The 16,976-nt window shown below is 36.5% G+C and overlaps 1 protein-coding gene across 1 annotated transcript; it reads right to left on the reverse strand.

Moving 5' to 3' along the window:
* Positions 1-2,271: 2,271 nt before the first annotated feature.
* Positions 2,272-12,236, reverse strand: C8H6orf58 (chromosome 8 C6orf58 homolog). Its single transcript, XM_038341076.1, has 6 exons — positions 11,936-12,236; positions 9,026-9,112; positions 7,583-7,767; positions 6,416-6,516; positions 3,523-3,761; positions 2,272-2,360 (listed from the first exon to the last, which is right to left on the reverse strand). The coding sequence occupies exons 1-6, from the start codon at positions 12,234-12,236 to the stop codon at positions 2,272-2,274; spliced, it is 1,002 nt and encodes a 333-aa protein (XP_038197004.1).
* Positions 12,237-16,976: the final 4,740 nt, after the last annotated feature.

Consider the following 16,976-nt stretch of genomic DNA (forward strand, 5'->3'; position numbering starts at 1 on the left):
CTAAAAGATATTTGTTTACAAATGCTGTTAAACTATTCCAGAATAGATATTTTGAAAATACCTTGACTTTACAATTTGGATCTAAGGACATGATGCTTTGGAAAGGAGTTTCTTTGTTTTTACAGAAAATAAGACCGTGTGGATGGCTTATATCCCAATATGGTATGATAGACCACACCCTCCTGAAGGTTGCTGTGAACACCCTCAAAAAATTACTTCACCCAACTGATGACTGAGATGAACCTGGCACACAGGTTACACCATGAAAGATCTGATTAACAGCGCCCCCATTCAGCATGAAGCAGTTTGGAGAGAAATAACTACATCCATATTCCCAGATATTGTTTATAATGTTCTTTTACATTTAAAGGGAGATATGATATAGATATGAATAATTTGCATTGATGTGGATTTTGCTTTAGTGATTTAAATTTAAGGGTCAATCTTGTTATATGTATATGTATTTCTGATACTGATTAAGGTATTGTGATTGTGTGGTTCATTTAAAAATGTAATTTATATAGGTTGTTAATGGATAGTTATCAATAACAGTCAAACTTGTAGTTATGATAGATTTTCTAGATGTGCATAGATATATTTTAGATAGACATTCTTCATATCTTTCAAAGACTGCAAAATATGGTATTTAATGTTTTAATAACTTAGGACTTTTCATGACAATGAGACATGTCTGCTCCTGGCAGCACCAATCTACTTCAAGAGGAAGATGGGCATCGAAGAGGCTCCTTATGGACTTTGTTAGCCATTTGGGCAAGAAACTGCTCTTGCCTGGACTGTTGGCATACATGAACACAAAGAACCCACAGAAAGAGGACTGATGGACTTGCCTAAAGGTGAGATGGTCTTTTGGGGTTCCTGATTCATGAAAGAGTCTTTGAGACATTCTGCAGGACACAGCAGATACTGACTGAACTGCCTTTGAAATTTCCTGCTTCATGGAAAAGTCTTCTGGATACTATGGGCCTGTAGGCCGAAGATGGATGCCCCAACAGTACAAAAGAACTTTGGGTGACTGTCCAGGCAGCAAGATGTCTCTGTCATTTCTAGAGTTTTGGAAGTAGCTTACTTCTTGTTCACCTAGGTAATATTGTGTTCTTCTGGAGTCTTTGATGGAGTTGAAGAATAGATAGTTATAGTTTTCCTTTGTTATGATAAAAGATAAAATAGATATAAATATTGTAACTGTAATTCTTACTTGATAACTGTTTTGTTATATGTAATTTTACTATGTTAAAGTTAAAGCCTTTCCTTTTGTTTAAACAGAAAAAGGGGAAATGATGGAGGCGGGTCTTCTATCAATCTGTTGATTTCATTGGTTAATTAATAAAGAAAACTGCTTGGCCTAATAGGTTAGAAAATAGGTGGGTGGAGTAGACAGAACAGGAAGAAGGAAGTGAGGTAGATGGCTCAGACAATTGCCCTGCCTCTACAACCAGACACGATGAAGCTAGAAGCCAGGTCAGACATGCTGAATCTTTCCCGGTAAGACACCATTCGTGGTGCTACATAGATTATTAGATATGGGTTAATCAAGATGTAAGTAAGAGGCTGAAAATAATAGGCCAGGCAGTGTTTAAAAGAATACAGTTTCGGTGTAATTATTTTGGATAAAGCTAGCCGGTGGCTGGGAGCTGGGCGGTGGGGAGCCAGCCCGTAGCTCATCACTACAAATCTCTCTCTTAAAAGGGTACAACAATGAGAAACGGGACCCTGAAGGAGTCTTTACAAATTTTGGTCAATGATGGGAACTCTAACAAGTAATTATAAACTTACGGCTAACAAATCATGAATCAAACCTGATAAGTCAGTGAATTCCGTTTGGAGTTAAGTTTTTTCAGATTTAAATATTTAAGTTGGATGTCGATATTTGATATTTTGGGTTTTGGTTAAATATCAGTAGGAGATATTATTCTCCATTTTGTAAAATCTACATAATATAAAGTAGCATCACAACACTCAGACATGCTTAAAATCACTTTAATGAATCTTTGTGATTTGGTTATCATTGGCTAGAATCTTTATATCATAAGATTAAATACTGAAGATTTGAAAATTCAAGAGATATTGTCCAAAATTGATTTAAATTTTATTCTAGGAATATATGGGAGGAAATCCTGGACAAATGAACATTAAGCAAAAAATCCCAAATCATAAACCTACATGATTATGATCAAAGTTATTATTTTTAATTGTTTGTGGCCAAAGATAGTTGTTCACTGTCCACAAAAATGTTATGTTTTATGTAGATGTTCACATCAACTTTTCAAGAACTTTTAGAAATTCTTTCCTTGCAAATTTTGAACTCATGAGAATTTTCCATGCAGTCAAAGAGAATGATCCTAGAAAAGATAAAATGAGTGCATGTCAACTCCTGAAAACATTTCTTAGCTTCATTAGGAAATAACCATTGGTCAAATTTATTTTAGTTGCTTTCTATCAATTAACAATAAAATCTTCAATTCATGATGAAAATTTAATTTCACTGATAGTATTATCATTTTACAATATCTGACCTGAGAGTTTTTTGTCATGCTTTATAAGTAGTGGAATCATAAATGATAAGGAAAAGTACATATGGCAGAATCTTGTATTGTCAGTCATGACTTTCAACAACTTCCATAGTCATACTAAATTCATTAAATAAAATACTGCATGTCTATGAGAAAATAAGATAATTCTAACACCAATCTTCCAAATAGTATCCACCAACTGAAGATCAGTTCATTGTGTGAAGGAAAGCTATCTGCTGACTGACAGTATTATACTACAACCAAGGGTGAGGTGAGAAGAGGCATCAATTGCATTAGGGCACTAACATATTTGATGAATCTGATGGTCTAATGTGAAAGTTTTCTACAAATTTGAAGATAGTTTACTTACAACTAATTTATTTCATGTATAAGTTATGGACTCAAAACTTTTTCCCTTAATAAAATAATAACATATATGTTTAATTAATCTCAAAATCCCATAAGTCATAAGTGTAAAATGGGATGGCATGGCAATCTTTATACACTTAGTAATGAAGCCTGTTTTTCAATATGGTTGGCCATTCTAGAGCAAAGGTTGTCCTTTTTGACTAGTAGTACTGGACTAGAAGCATCCAAGAGTCAGGTGGACAGTGATCTCATTAATGATGGCAACTTTTCTTTTGCAATTTATTTGTTTTCTTTAGACTTAAGAGTAAAGTAGAAAAATATATTTAAAAAGTTTTCATTAATGAAATAGTGATTGTATGTGAGCTTTATGTTTATATTTCACTTGATATTACAGATGTTAAGGTTCAAAGTGACATCCAAATGAAGGGACAGGTTATAAATAAAGGAATTGTGATTATTCAATGGCCTTACCATCTATCAAGAGTAATTACTGCTAAGAAAATAGGAACTCATACATTTTTAATGTATGCTGGCTAAATGCATTTCTACTTAAATTAGTTTATGTAGTCTTCCAATACATACAGTCCTGATTTTTTTTCTGGAATTGTTTAAAAATATTTACCTGTAAGTTGATCAATATTACCAAGAGCTGTGAGTGACAGCAGGACTGTGTTCTGAGTAGTAGTGAAGTCAGCAATAAAGGGGGCTATATCATTATCAAGAAGAATACGTGGTGGCAGGCCCTGCTGAAAGCCATGTGTTCTAATCAGGGTTGAAGGATAGTAGGCCACAGCTAAGTACTCTACAGCAATAGCCCAGTTTCTCTCAAATTTTGATTCTTGATCAGAATAATAGGCATATCTAAAAGACAAACAGACAAAAATATCAGTGATTATTTATTTCCTCAGAATTTAAATCTCACTTTGTGGAAAACATCCAGTACCTAGAAATAAAATTCAAGTGTTATTTTTAAAGTTCAAAAGTACCATGAATTTGGTTTGTCTTTCAGGAATTGTGTAGATAGCTAAATAAAATTTCAATCTAAGTCCGTGAAGGGTTATTCAATCAGTAACCTCTTCTTAATATTTTACTTTCCATTTATGTCATTTCCTAGGCACGTTGTACTTGAAAATCATGTAATAAACATGTTAAGAGCATGTTTAAATAAGATTGTCTATGTAACTACAAATACGAACAAGGCCTGGTGTCACATGTTTGCACTTCACACCTGGAATATGAATCAGGAAGATCACAGGGCCAAGTTCTTTCTCAGCCGCCAGTTTGGGACACATGAGATCTCCCCCCCCCCTTTTTTAATCAATAAAATAAACAGAAAAAGAAAGAAAAAATGCATTGTACTTGTTAGTGTTTGTTAACCTTGGGTTAGAAGATGGGTGTGCCAAAAGTTATTTCTGCTATTGAGACATTTAGCTTGTATATGATTTATATTTGGGGGGAAAAAAGAAAGGAAGCTTTTAAGGAGAGTAAAATAAGAGACATAAGGAATGTTCTAGAAAGGGTGATAAAAATGTCATTCATTTTGTTTTAGGTGGTGGCTTGAGAGGTGCTTGCCGTTGCCAAGTTCATTCAGCTGAATAAATACCCAAATCAGTGTGCATTGGTACATGTCAACTGTACCTTAGTTCATAAAATCAATATGTGAATATTGATTCTAAAATAGCAGTTCCTAAGGTAAGCCTTACCTTGATAGAAACATTAAGTATCTTTTTCCTTGAAAAAATGGAAAAAAAATTTAAAAAAACCAAACTAACAACAACAACAACAAAAACCAGAAGCAGCTAACTTTGAGACTCACAGTAGCTGGGTCTTGATTTTACTTTCAAACTGGGGACTGAAAAATGTCTCTTCTCTAGGAAAGCTGAGCTCAAGTGGAAGGACAAAGTCTTGGCCAATGGCTGTCAAAAGTTAAACAGTTGTTTAGTCAGTAAGATGGAGGATTTCCTCAGAAGAATGTTCATTGTACAAGACCTCAAATATACTCTTTTCTAGATGCTGGTCTTTAAATTTAATAGACAACCAAGTTACTCAGATATGGTGGGGAAGCCTCTGAGGTCTAAGAGCTACCAGAACAGAGATTCAAGGAGAAAACAAACCAAAATGAAGAACAGTGGCACAAAGCAGAGTTTGACTGATCACGAACTCTCCAAAAACTAAAAATTTGGGGAAAATGACCAAGATTTTTAAATTTCTTCCCATGTTTCTGCACTTGCCTAAATCCTCAGACAATGAAGAGAAAGTAATAAAGGATATGCATTTGTAAAGTGTCTCAAACATTTTCACCTACGCTACACCCATCCTCAGCTGACCAGAACATGAGCCCTGGCAGGCAAAGCATACCAAGAAAGGTAAAGAAATACAATGTTTTGGTGAATCCAGTCTGAGGACAGAATTGCCCCTTTGATCTGAGCATCGGTAGAGGTAAAAGAACTCCCTAGTGGATGGCCTCTCTGCATCTCTGATCTTTAGCATTAACCCCTATATCTGACTGTTGAAAGGAGCGGCGGTCTGTGTCCCGCTACCCGGCTAGCTTTACCCAAAATAATTACACAGAAAATGTATTCATTTAAATACTGCCTGGCCCCTGGCCCGTTATCTGTAGCTTCTTGTTGGTTGATTCTCATATCTTGCTTTAAGCCATATTTAGTAATTTATATAGCACCACGAGGTGTGGCTTACCAGGAGAGATCTTAACCTGCGTCCATCTCAGAGAGGAGAATCATGGTGACTCACTCTGGCGACTGCCTGAAGCGTCTCCCCAACTCTGCTTCCGTTTTCCCACAATTCTGTTCTGTCTACTCCGCCTACCTAATTTTCTGTCTCTTAAAGGGCTAAGGCAGTATATTTATTAATAATGAAAGTAACACATAGACACTCCTCCATCTTCTGACTCTAGGCTTTTATTATTAACACCAACAAGAATTTGTGCTACAAGTTTTCTCCACTTCCTTAAATATATTCTAAATTTGCCCTTTACCACCATAATCACCAGTGATTGCATTAGTTTTGTTTTATTAAGATTAAAAATCATGATTATTCTAAAAGAAAATGAAAAATGAATAAGACCACACTGGTTAATTTTAGTTTACTTGACACAAATCTGGACATGCCCAGGAAGCGGGAATTTCAATTCATGAATTGTGTCCATCAGATTGGCCTGTGGCTGTGAAGTATTTTCATGATTGCTAATCAATGCAAGTGGACCCAACCCACTGTAGGCAGTACCATCCCTAAGCAGGTAGCCTTGAGCTTTACAAGAAATTTAGCTGAATGAAGCAGTATTCTTCCCCGGTTTCTGCTCTGGTTCCTGCCTCCATATTCTTGTTGAAGCTCCTTTCCTGACTTATCTTGATGATAAACTATAACTTAGAAGCTGGAACAAACCATTTCTTTCCCAAGTTGCTTTTGGTCATGGTTTTTAATCAAAGCAAAGGAAAAAAAATCAAACTAAAACAGAGACAAAAAAAAAAAAACCAAAAAACAAAAATGTTTCTTACCTGTCTTCAAAGACACTGAGAGGATACCCCAAGGAGGCGGTATGAGCAGCCCATATGTTCTTCAAAAGACCCTCAAAGTCGCTGGAAGGCAACTTCATGTACTAAAGCATAGAAGAAAAAGTGTTATGTGGGCTACGCTTCCTTGAAGTCTACTAGGTACTGAGATAAGAGCAATAGTCAGCCTGATCTGACAATGCTGTTACTAAATGCCACTCCTTAGTGCTGAACAGTAAAGGAGACAATATCTAGTGCTTTTCAGTAAAGCATGCCATCTAGTTGACGTGAACTTCAAATATCTGCAAAGCGTCAATGTTTTACAGTTGGTAGAACATTGTCATTTTTCTGTCAACATTATTAAAATTCTCTTAAAAGGCCGGGCGGTGGTGGCACACGCCTTTAATCCCAGCACTTGGCAGGCAGAGGCAGGCAGATCTCTGAGTTCTAGGCCAGCCTGGTCTACAAGAGCTAGTTCCAGGACAGGCTCTAGAAACTACAGGGAAACCCTGTCTCGAAAAACCAAAAAATAAAATAAAATAAAAAAAATTCTCTTAAAAGTTTCAAAGTGAGGAGAAAATGTTTGAAAATTAAATTGAATCATATCTAAAGCAATGAATTAACCATCTAAAGAATATATATTTATACTTAAATATATATTTAAATCACTAACAATCAGTGAATTAGAAGCAACTCTTCTATGCGTGACCTCTATATTTTATTTTTGTATTCAGATGGCAAGTTCAGAACAACATATCGCTGTTTAGTTCTACCTACATATGAAGTTATTAATTCAGTCAATAATTGATAGAGTAGTCTAAAACAACCTTATAATCCTGCTTCTTAAACTGTTTCACAAATGACCTAAACTCCCAATTACTCACATGCCTATATACTCTCTTAAAACTTCCTGCATGCTAGCCATTTGTGGTATGTCTTTATATTCAGTGAGAACAGATGAATTTTGTGCTAATGCTGAATGAGAACACTGGGTTTCTGAAGCATGCACTGTATTTCTTCATCACTTCTGAGTAAAATATCTATTTGCAATTTACATTTTAATATATTCAGGAAAATATACAGTTCATAAAAGCAATCTTTCACAAAAGACTTTCACAAAAAGCATTATCTCCCCCTGTCTGAGGAGTGTGGTATAAAACTTAAAAGAAGAACCTCAAAAAAGGTGATCCATGAGTCCATTGTTTCACCAACGAGCTCTTTGCAGTCAGAAACACTGTAACAGAACCTCGACTGATCCTGGGGTGGTGGTAACATCATAAATTGGTCTGACGTTATCCCCAGTACGCCAGAATCAACAGCAGCAAGGAAAGGAATCACACTCAAAAAATAATTTGTATCTGTAAAAACAAAAGGCTGGTTAGCCTGACACCACAGTCAGGGACAAATTCCAAAGCATGTTTTGAGGAAACATAAGTCGTTAAGGAAAAGTCACAGCCCCCAAATGATGATAAAAATTATCAACTAAAAACAGTGAGGAAAATCTACTTACATTTTAATAATTCTAGAATTGTGAGTGTATGTGCACCCACTAAAGTGCCAAATTACAATATTTTTAAGAAAAGTAATTCTAATAGGATAACATTCCTATTTAGCATCATTAAATAAATGAAGTGGAAAAAAACTGCCAAATTGATCACAGAATAGTACAGAAGTTCTGAATGAGATTACATTGTTGATTTTAATGTTTTATAAAATAATCAAGCATTATTATAGATTCAGAAAATATGTATTTGATGATTCACAACTTAGTTCAAATTTTACATATCCTTTTCACTGAGTTTTTTAACCTGGATTTTCTAAAGCAGGAAATGTATCTCACAGCCTGATGAGTTTCTCAGAGCTGCAAAGGTTGCAGTTACAGAGGAGAAAGCCCAGCAGATTTCAACAAGTTAATTTAGTTAGGTAACTAGCTTGTACTCATTCTTAATACTCAACATTACTAAGCCTATCAGACATCTAGAGCTCTTGACAAGTCTACTTATGTTTTTTGAAAAGAATGACTCAAGTTAGCATGAAGGAAATACCCAGTGGTTCATACTCTTTATGCAGCATTCCAAAAAAGTAATATTTAATGCAATGTTATTTCTAATCATTGGAAATTATTCTAATAAAATTTTTATGTAAATTAATTTCAAAGCAAAATACACCATGAACAAATTAGAAAATACATTTAAGTTGTTATTAGTATTTCATACATGACTATAACTTTCCTGTAGACTGGCCAACAACTCTAAACTCTATCAAGTTTGTGAGTTTCAGTATTTAGTACTTTTTTTCTGAGAAAAAGGGAAAAGCAATACTATCTTGATCTCTCTTTTCAAAGACTCTGTGTTCCTCTGGGAGACTGTCATGTTACTGATAGTGCTGATTCCTAGAGGTCATGACTTTTGCAGTTCCTTGATTTAATCCTCCTGCAAAAAGTCTTAATATGTCCTTAAAAGTTAATATTTGGCTGGTCAATTCTGCCACATGTCATCAAGGCCACTGGTATATGATGTAGATTCATCTTGGAAAAGAAGCAAAATTGTTTCAGTTTTGTCTCTATCTATATGATTTGTGTTTAAATGTACAATTTTACTATTGAAGTGAACCTACCAGCCCACCAACTGTCAACAGATACACACAGAGGGTTTCCAGGTTCATAGCCACAGTCTGTCTCGCCAGTGGGATCAGCTAGTCGACCTATAGAACAGAGAATGCACAGTTGTATTTGTTTATTATACACATTTAAAATGGTTAAATATATGCATTTAATTGATAGATACAAATTTTCCATTTTACTTATATTTTATTTATCATCATTTTTATATTCTATTTCTCATCTCTCAACCAAATTATTTTCTGTTTTTCAGCTATATCAAACTTTTGATTTTAATTTATAAGCTCTGTGTGTGTGTGTGTGTGTATGTGTAGTTTTACTTACATAGCTTTACATTTTACTGCCTTCTCTAGCTCTAAATAGAAATCATGAAAGCAACAGTCACTCACCGAAAAGGAGGTGAGTTAAAAGTCAAACCAAACCTTTGGTCTACACTTTCTAAATAACATGACCACATATGCATCAGTTTGTACCATACTGAAAAGTGGAAATAAAAATATTCGGTATCCATGAGATTTCTGCATAAGTTAAGAGAAGCTACCAGAAGTATTTTACATGCTGACTATCCATTACATAAACATCAGAACACCAGAAAATAATCTTTCTTTTTCTCCCAAGCTGTTACCATTTCCCATATCCTTTCTTCTTTCCCCCTCTATTTTCTCACTTGCTGAGCAATGAGTAAGCAGTGTAGGTTGGACTTCTGGCACAAATCTCTTCATGTACTTCTGTCTGTAAGAACTATCTTTTTTATAATTGAATGTATCATTCTCAAATATCTCCCATGTATATACACTGAAAAGAGCGTTGTTTCCAAGAAAGAGCAACCATTGGCTCAGCTCACCATTATCAGGGTGCCACGCATTTATAATTTCATGCTTATGATCAGGCAGTCGGAATTGGGATTCTCAAGAAGATCAATATAATCTGACACCTCTCCTGTTTGTAATGAATATCCCCTTATGTGTTCATAGGAGCAGGAAGAGATATGTAGTTAGCAGTGCGGTAGTAACTATTTTGAAAATACTCAATGAATTAGAGGAAATATGTGTCTTTTTGGTTGGTCTCTATGCCTATGTGTCATTGAAGTGTCTGGTAGGAACAACCAACTCACAGAGGAAGGATTTGTGGATAAGGACAAATGGTAATAGAAGAAACGATGATTATGAGGAGATTTAAAAGTAAACAAGAAGAATCAGTTTTCAAAGAGACGTGGTTCAAATTAGTTAGGGTTACTAATTTGGTTTTGAAATACTATGATCTAAAGCAACTTAAGAGAAAAAGATTTGCCTTACTTATACTGAATCACAGTCCACTGATGGAAGCTAAGGTAGGAGCTCAAATTGGGCTGGAATCTGGAGGCAGAGGTTGATGCAGAGACCAGTCTGCTTACTGGGTTACTCCTTATGGTATGCTCAGACTGCTTTCTTATAGAATCCAGACCATCAGCCCAGGGATGGCACCACCCGCAGTGAACTGGTCCCTCTCACATCAATCACTAAAGAAAAAAAGGACCCGAAGGCTTGCCCACAGGTTGATTTTATGGAAGCAATTTCTCAACTGACATTCCCTCCTCTCAAATATCTTTAGTCTGCTACAAACCACAGCACTATACAGAAATTACTCAGCCATCTTTTCATCAGGAGACTCATCAGGGCCAAGGGCTTAGCTGGATGTTTAAATCAATATGTAAGGCATATTGGAATGCCTTGTGAATAAAGTGGCTGTTTCTTACTGTGAGATTTCTCGCTGTAGCTATTCCCTTTCTGTTACACTTTTGGGAATTAATTCCCACAGCTCAGCACTGTTTGATCATTTACTGGGCACTATCTTCCAATGCTTTGGGGGTTTACTGATTATATTCCCCTAGCTAAGAGTGGAAACAGTTTCCCACAATCAGGCCTTTGCTCCTGTTGCCTTTGTAAACATAGAAATCTGCCTTCCTGCAATTATCTTTATTGACAGCCATTCGGTCAGCACTTAAGGTCCAGGCAAAAGCATTCTATTTAAGACATTCCCAGATATCCAAGGACAGAGAATTACTACATGCTGAAGACTTTAATTCATAGCTGTTCACATAGATTTTAAAAAAGTAAGCATACCTTCATATTTTCCTCACTTATGGATAAGAAAATGACCTAAAACTAACCTTGTTTTAAAAGATTCCCAACTCCTCACCTCACCTTCACCTCAGTTTACTGATGACTTTCATTCAGGAAATTTAGTACTTGTGTCTTACCTTCAGGAAAATTAATTAGCCATCCATCCACAACCCAGAGGGAGACAATCCTCCACTGATGCCTCTGGTAAGCATCGAACTTTAGAGCTTGCTAACATTGAAGCTTACTAACATTTGACAAAATGCTAGTGGAGAAAGGGCCATAAACTTCCCTTGTCTGCTTATATATGTTTCCTGGTTACCTATACCTGCAAGGTTTTGTGAGTCTTTGCAGCTGGGTAAGAACAAAGATAGTTAGAAGCAGGAACAGAAGGAAAAGCATCCAAGATCTTAGTGGAGATAGGAAAATGAAAAAGAAGAAGAATACAGCAGAGAATTGGAATTGAAATTTGGATTGAGACAGAAACTTGGGGCTAAGAAATTATAGACAGGACAAAAGAATTAGAATAGACTATAATGAAGAGAGAACAATAAAGAGACATACTAAGGAAAAGTTGCCTGAGTTGATAGTTTTTCCTCAGATGCCCTTAGTTATTTTCTTTTGCCTGTTGTAGTGCCTTAGCTGAACCATGAAGGAATCTGAAGGGCTGGTACTTAGAAGGACCCCGCTTCTAGTCTGTGTCAAGTTGACATAAAACTAGACAGCAGTGAAAGATATGGGGAGAATCCCATTTTCCTCAGACCTTGGGAATATATTGGTATATAGGGAAATACGGCTCTTTCTTACCTGATCTATATTGCCATCCAAACTGCAGAGGCAATCCCCAGAAAAGATTCTGTTCATTTTCTGGACCATAGCTTGCAAAATATGTAGCCGTCTGATTCAGTAAGATTCTATACAACCCCATTCTATCAGTGAATACCCATGGGTTAATGATGTACTTTCCATTCTCCAACCTGTAATCACTTAACTGTTTAGGGCTCTCTTCCCAGAAAGGAGGATATAAATCTGAAATATTAGAGCCCTCTGCTACAGAAGCAGAAATGCAGCCAACCAGTACCCAGACAAAGGAAGCCAGGACAGCCATGGTGCCAAGCTGGGAGCTAAGAGAATGCCTAAGCTTTTATAGAAGGAAGGAGGAACCCAGGATATTTTCTTAATTCATGCTTTATAAGCATGCTGTCATTTTTACAAGTAAAGGAAAATAGAGAGGAAATGGGCACCTTAACAATTAGCATTAAAGATAATGGAGTGTTGTCACCTTCCCATCATCAGGACATTATACTAGAACCTAAACATAGGGTGAGGCTTGTTGGATATTGAATAATGCTATTTGTTAATAAAAAAAAATCTTCTAGAACTTTTCCAGTCTACATCGTAATTACAAATTACATTATCAGTGACATACAGATGCTTCTCCCTCATAAAAATGTGTTAACGTAGTTCATAGAAAATACTGAATAATTGAATGGGAAACTATTGATATTTATGTTTTGTTTTTGCTTGATTTTCAAGACAGGGTTTCTCTGTGTAGCTGTCCTGGCTGTTCTGGGTCTTGCTATTTTTCTTTATGGACTAGACTGGACTCTGTCTCTAGAGTGCTGGGTTTAAAGGCATGTTCCACCAAACCTAGTTCCAATATGGATATTTAAAATAATGTGCAGATGTATACTATAAAATTCATCTAATCCATTTATAGTATATCTTCCTGTTTTCTGTAAAATGCTTAAAATGTATTGAATTGTCCTGATCAAATAAACAAAGACAATTTGTTTAAAAAATTAAAATGATGCTAATTAATTTTCAATATCTATTCATTTTCTCAAAATGTTATCTAATAGCCTAAGTTTCTAGATTTCTAACATCTCTCCTCAAAATAATAATAATAATAATAATATGCAAATAAATGTCAACCCCTAGGCCTTGCCCTTTCTCCTTTCCCCTCCCTTGTAAACCACAGATTACATAAAGCTATCCATCAAGGTCTATTCCCTTATTTGGACAATTTTTTTATTCAGACTCATTCCTGAGGCTGACCACCAAAGTCCAGCAATTAAAAGCCCTCTTTGGCTCACGAAATTATCATGCACCATTAAAATTAAACATCTCATCCTAACGCAGGGTTTTCCTTTGTACCTCTGTGTGTCTGTTGACAGTTGGTGGGCTGGTAGGTTCACTTCAATAGTAAAATTGTACATTTAAACCCAAATCATATAGATAAAGACAAAACTGAAACAGTTCTGCTTCTTTTTCAAGATGAATCTACTTCATCATATACCAGTGGCCTTGATGACATGTGGCAGAATTGACCAGCCAAAGAATAATTTTCCTCCCTCCAGCACTCCCCACACACACTCCACATACCCACTCTTTCAGATTTATAGTCTCTTTTCATTAGATCATTATTTTTACACAACCTAGAATCTTTAATACAGGTTTTTTTACTTGTTTGTTTTGTGGGAACTTTTTTCCAGATCACATTTTTCATAAAATTAAAGCTACTATTTGTACAAGGATTTTTTTCCTTTATTGCCCAAAGAGAAGCAGAATATAGTGGAATTTAATTTCTCCTTGGATTATAGTTCCTCAAGACTGGTAATTTAGAATAGGCATTGTGCCATTATTTGCCCCTTTTTGTTTTCCTAAGTCTTTCTTAATAAGGGATATTTTGTCCTGTCCTGTGGTATAAGAAATCCTTCTGTATATGTGCTGCTTTTATTGTTAATGAATAAATCTGGTTTGGCCTATGGCAGGGCAGAAGAGAATAAGGAGGGAATTCCAAGTAGATAAAGGAGGAAAGTAGGTGGAGTCAGGAATATGTCATGTAGCTGCTGAAGGAGACAGATGCCCGGGACCATACTGGTAAATCATGAACCTTGTGGTAAAATATAAAATAATAAGAATGGGTTAATTCAAGATGTAAGAGTTAGCTAAAAATATGCCTAAGTTATTGGCCAAACAATGTTGTAATTGTTATCATTTCTGTGTGATTTTTCAGGTCTGGGCAGCCAGGAATGAACAAACAGCCTCTGATTACAGCCCTGTTGTGTTGTTCTAACAGATGGATCTAAAGTGTCTTCCTTGATTTACTTCCTGAGTATCTAATAATTCAACTGAAAACTAAGACCAAATTTTACCATCCAGGAAGAGATTTTTTTCTTTTTGAACCTCTCCTCAGTTTGCTGGTACCCTAGTCTATATCACTTGGCTGTTATCTCCTTCTCCTTTTTTCCTTGTATTTTGTTTTAGTTACCAGATAACTCTAGTTGTTTCACCCAGGATGGCCTCACAACCCTCACCATCCAGCCTCTACCAAAGCCCCATCCACAACTGGCCTTGCTCAGTTGTAACTTGAATAAATTACTGTAATGGGAGTTTCTACTAACAAGGATGTGAACATTTATAAGGTTTTGACATTTGCTGTTGAATTATTACATAAAAGTTTATAATTTTTAGCATAGTTCATAAGTATATTCTCCCCTTATTTCAAGCTTAATTGATTTTTCTTTTTCCCCTCTGCTTCATAAATATTTATTTCACAGCTTCGGTTCACATTTCCTGGGTCCTTGTGTTAAGAAGCACTGTGGTGGAGCTGGTTAAGACCCTGGTTCTAAGCACTTCCCAGAAGCCCTTAATGCTTAATGCTCCTGACCACAGGTTCCAGCGCCTCCTCTGACAGAGTCTACATTATTACCACCCAACTGCTCCTACTTTTGTGTTCCTTGCCTCCAGGTGCCCCTAAACATGCTACCATCTGACTGCTCCCACTTCTGAGCTCTCAACCTCCACATACTCCTAAACATGCTACCATCTGACTTCTCCCACTTCTGAGCTCCCTACCTCCACATACCTCTAAACATGCTTACCACCTGACTGCTCCCACTTCCGAGCTCCCGACCTCCACATACCCCTGGAAAGCCTAACCAGCTTTTACAGCTGTGGCCGTCCTCTGCTCTTGAGGCCCACAGCTTTATATTAAACTACTCTTTCCCTCCATGGAGAATGCCTGTGTTCAGTGTTTTCTCACTGCAGCTGCTCACAGTCCCAGATAGTGGTGCTCTTTTGAGATACAGTAGAAGCTTTAAGAGGTGTGACCTACTTGAAGGACTGTGTCCTTTCTCTCCCTTTCTTTGTATTCGTTTTACCATAAACTGAATATGAATGCCTCTTCCTCCGCATAGTCCCACGGCCATGATACTCTCTCATTGTAGATCTAAAATCAGTGAATCTAGAACAGCATCCTGCAGCCTCTGCACATGTGACTCAAAATTGATTTGTTTTTCTTACATTAAGGTGTTCTGTCAGGTACATGGTCCCAGGTGTGCAAAAGTAAGGTATCCACCTGACAGATGCAGATAAACAAAATTTATGTGATAACATCCTTCAAAAACAAAAGCATCGGAGCCAAGGAGTGGTTGTACATACCTTTCATTCTAGCACTTAAGAGGCAAAGAGGTGGATCTCTGCAAATTCAAGGTCAGCCTGGTCTACAGAGTGAGTTCCAGGACAGGCTCCAAAGCTATAGAGAAACCCTGTCTTGAAACAACAACAACAACAACAAGATAGATAGATGATAGATAGATAGATAGATAGATAGATAGATAGATAGATAGATAGATATAGATAGATGATAGACAGAGAGACAGACAGACAGACAATAGATAGATAGATGATAAACAAATAAATAAAAGCACTGAAGATCCATGTTTCAGTTCAATGAAGAAACAATAGTTATATAAAAACGAGATGGGAACAAAAGATGCATGATTTAATAATGGTAGTGAGCTGGAGGGGACTTCACAAGGCCTCTTTACACAAACTTTTATTCCCCTCTATGTGGATTTCCTTTTTCTTCCAGGTGAAGCGCACAGCTCACCCTAAGTGAGGATCTTCTGGCCTGTCTCCAGATGAAATAGGTCAGATAATTCCATCTTGCTCATCCCTCACAGAGGAACTCTAGACATTCAGAGCGAATGACCTTTGTGACTGCAGCTTTTGCAGTTCTCAATGCACGTTTGAAGCATGATGATGCTGTAAACCCAGACAGTACTGCCTCAAGCAACTGTATTTTGTCTGGTACCCTTGTGTCACAAGAGATGCCTGTATGGCCTTGGGTAGAAGTGTGCATGTGCTATCCTGCTCTGTCCAAAGTGTCCGATTTCAGTTAAATATGTTATATAAATACATTGCCTTCATTACTAATTAATGGCTGAAACAGGTGATGAACAGCAAATATCGTTTAAGGGCATGATAAAAATTTTATCCCTCATTTTCCATACGTACATAGCAGTCTTACTTCGAGTATATTCAGTCCTCTCATCATCATTCATTCTTATTAACTACACTGCCTCTGTTTCTTTTAGTATTTGGCTGACCTCTCTAAGGGAGTTCTACATTTGAAACCCATTTTGAAGTAAACTTTTAAAATATACTCTTGAATGTTTTTGACATGTTAAATTTGGTAATGATGGTAGAGAAAGTGATTGTAAGGGCTCTAAAATTACCAAATAAAAATGAAGCTTTTTACTGTGTAACACACAAAAATAATATCTAAATTTTATTCCTACATTTTCAAGTGTATACGTGGTGTGTGTGTGTGTGTGTGTGTGTGTGTCTGTGTGTGTTATTTTCTGGTCGCCCTTTCTGGTTCTAATCCAACTTCCACTTCCAATTTATCCCTCCACTAGGCCCTCATTTCACTTTTTGTCTTTTGTTATGTTTTTGTTATTTTTGCTTTGGGACCCTCTAGATTTAGTCAGGTCAATTGCATGGGCATGTGTGTGAAGCTATCTGCTGGATGATAGGTAGGTAGCTCACCAGTGGATAC

This window comes from Arvicola amphibius, chromosome 8, assembly GCF_903992535.2.
Source record: "Arvicola amphibius chromosome 8, mArvAmp1.2, whole genome shotgun sequence".
NCBI lineage: Eukaryota > Metazoa > Chordata > Mammalia > Rodentia > Cricetidae > Arvicola > Arvicola amphibius.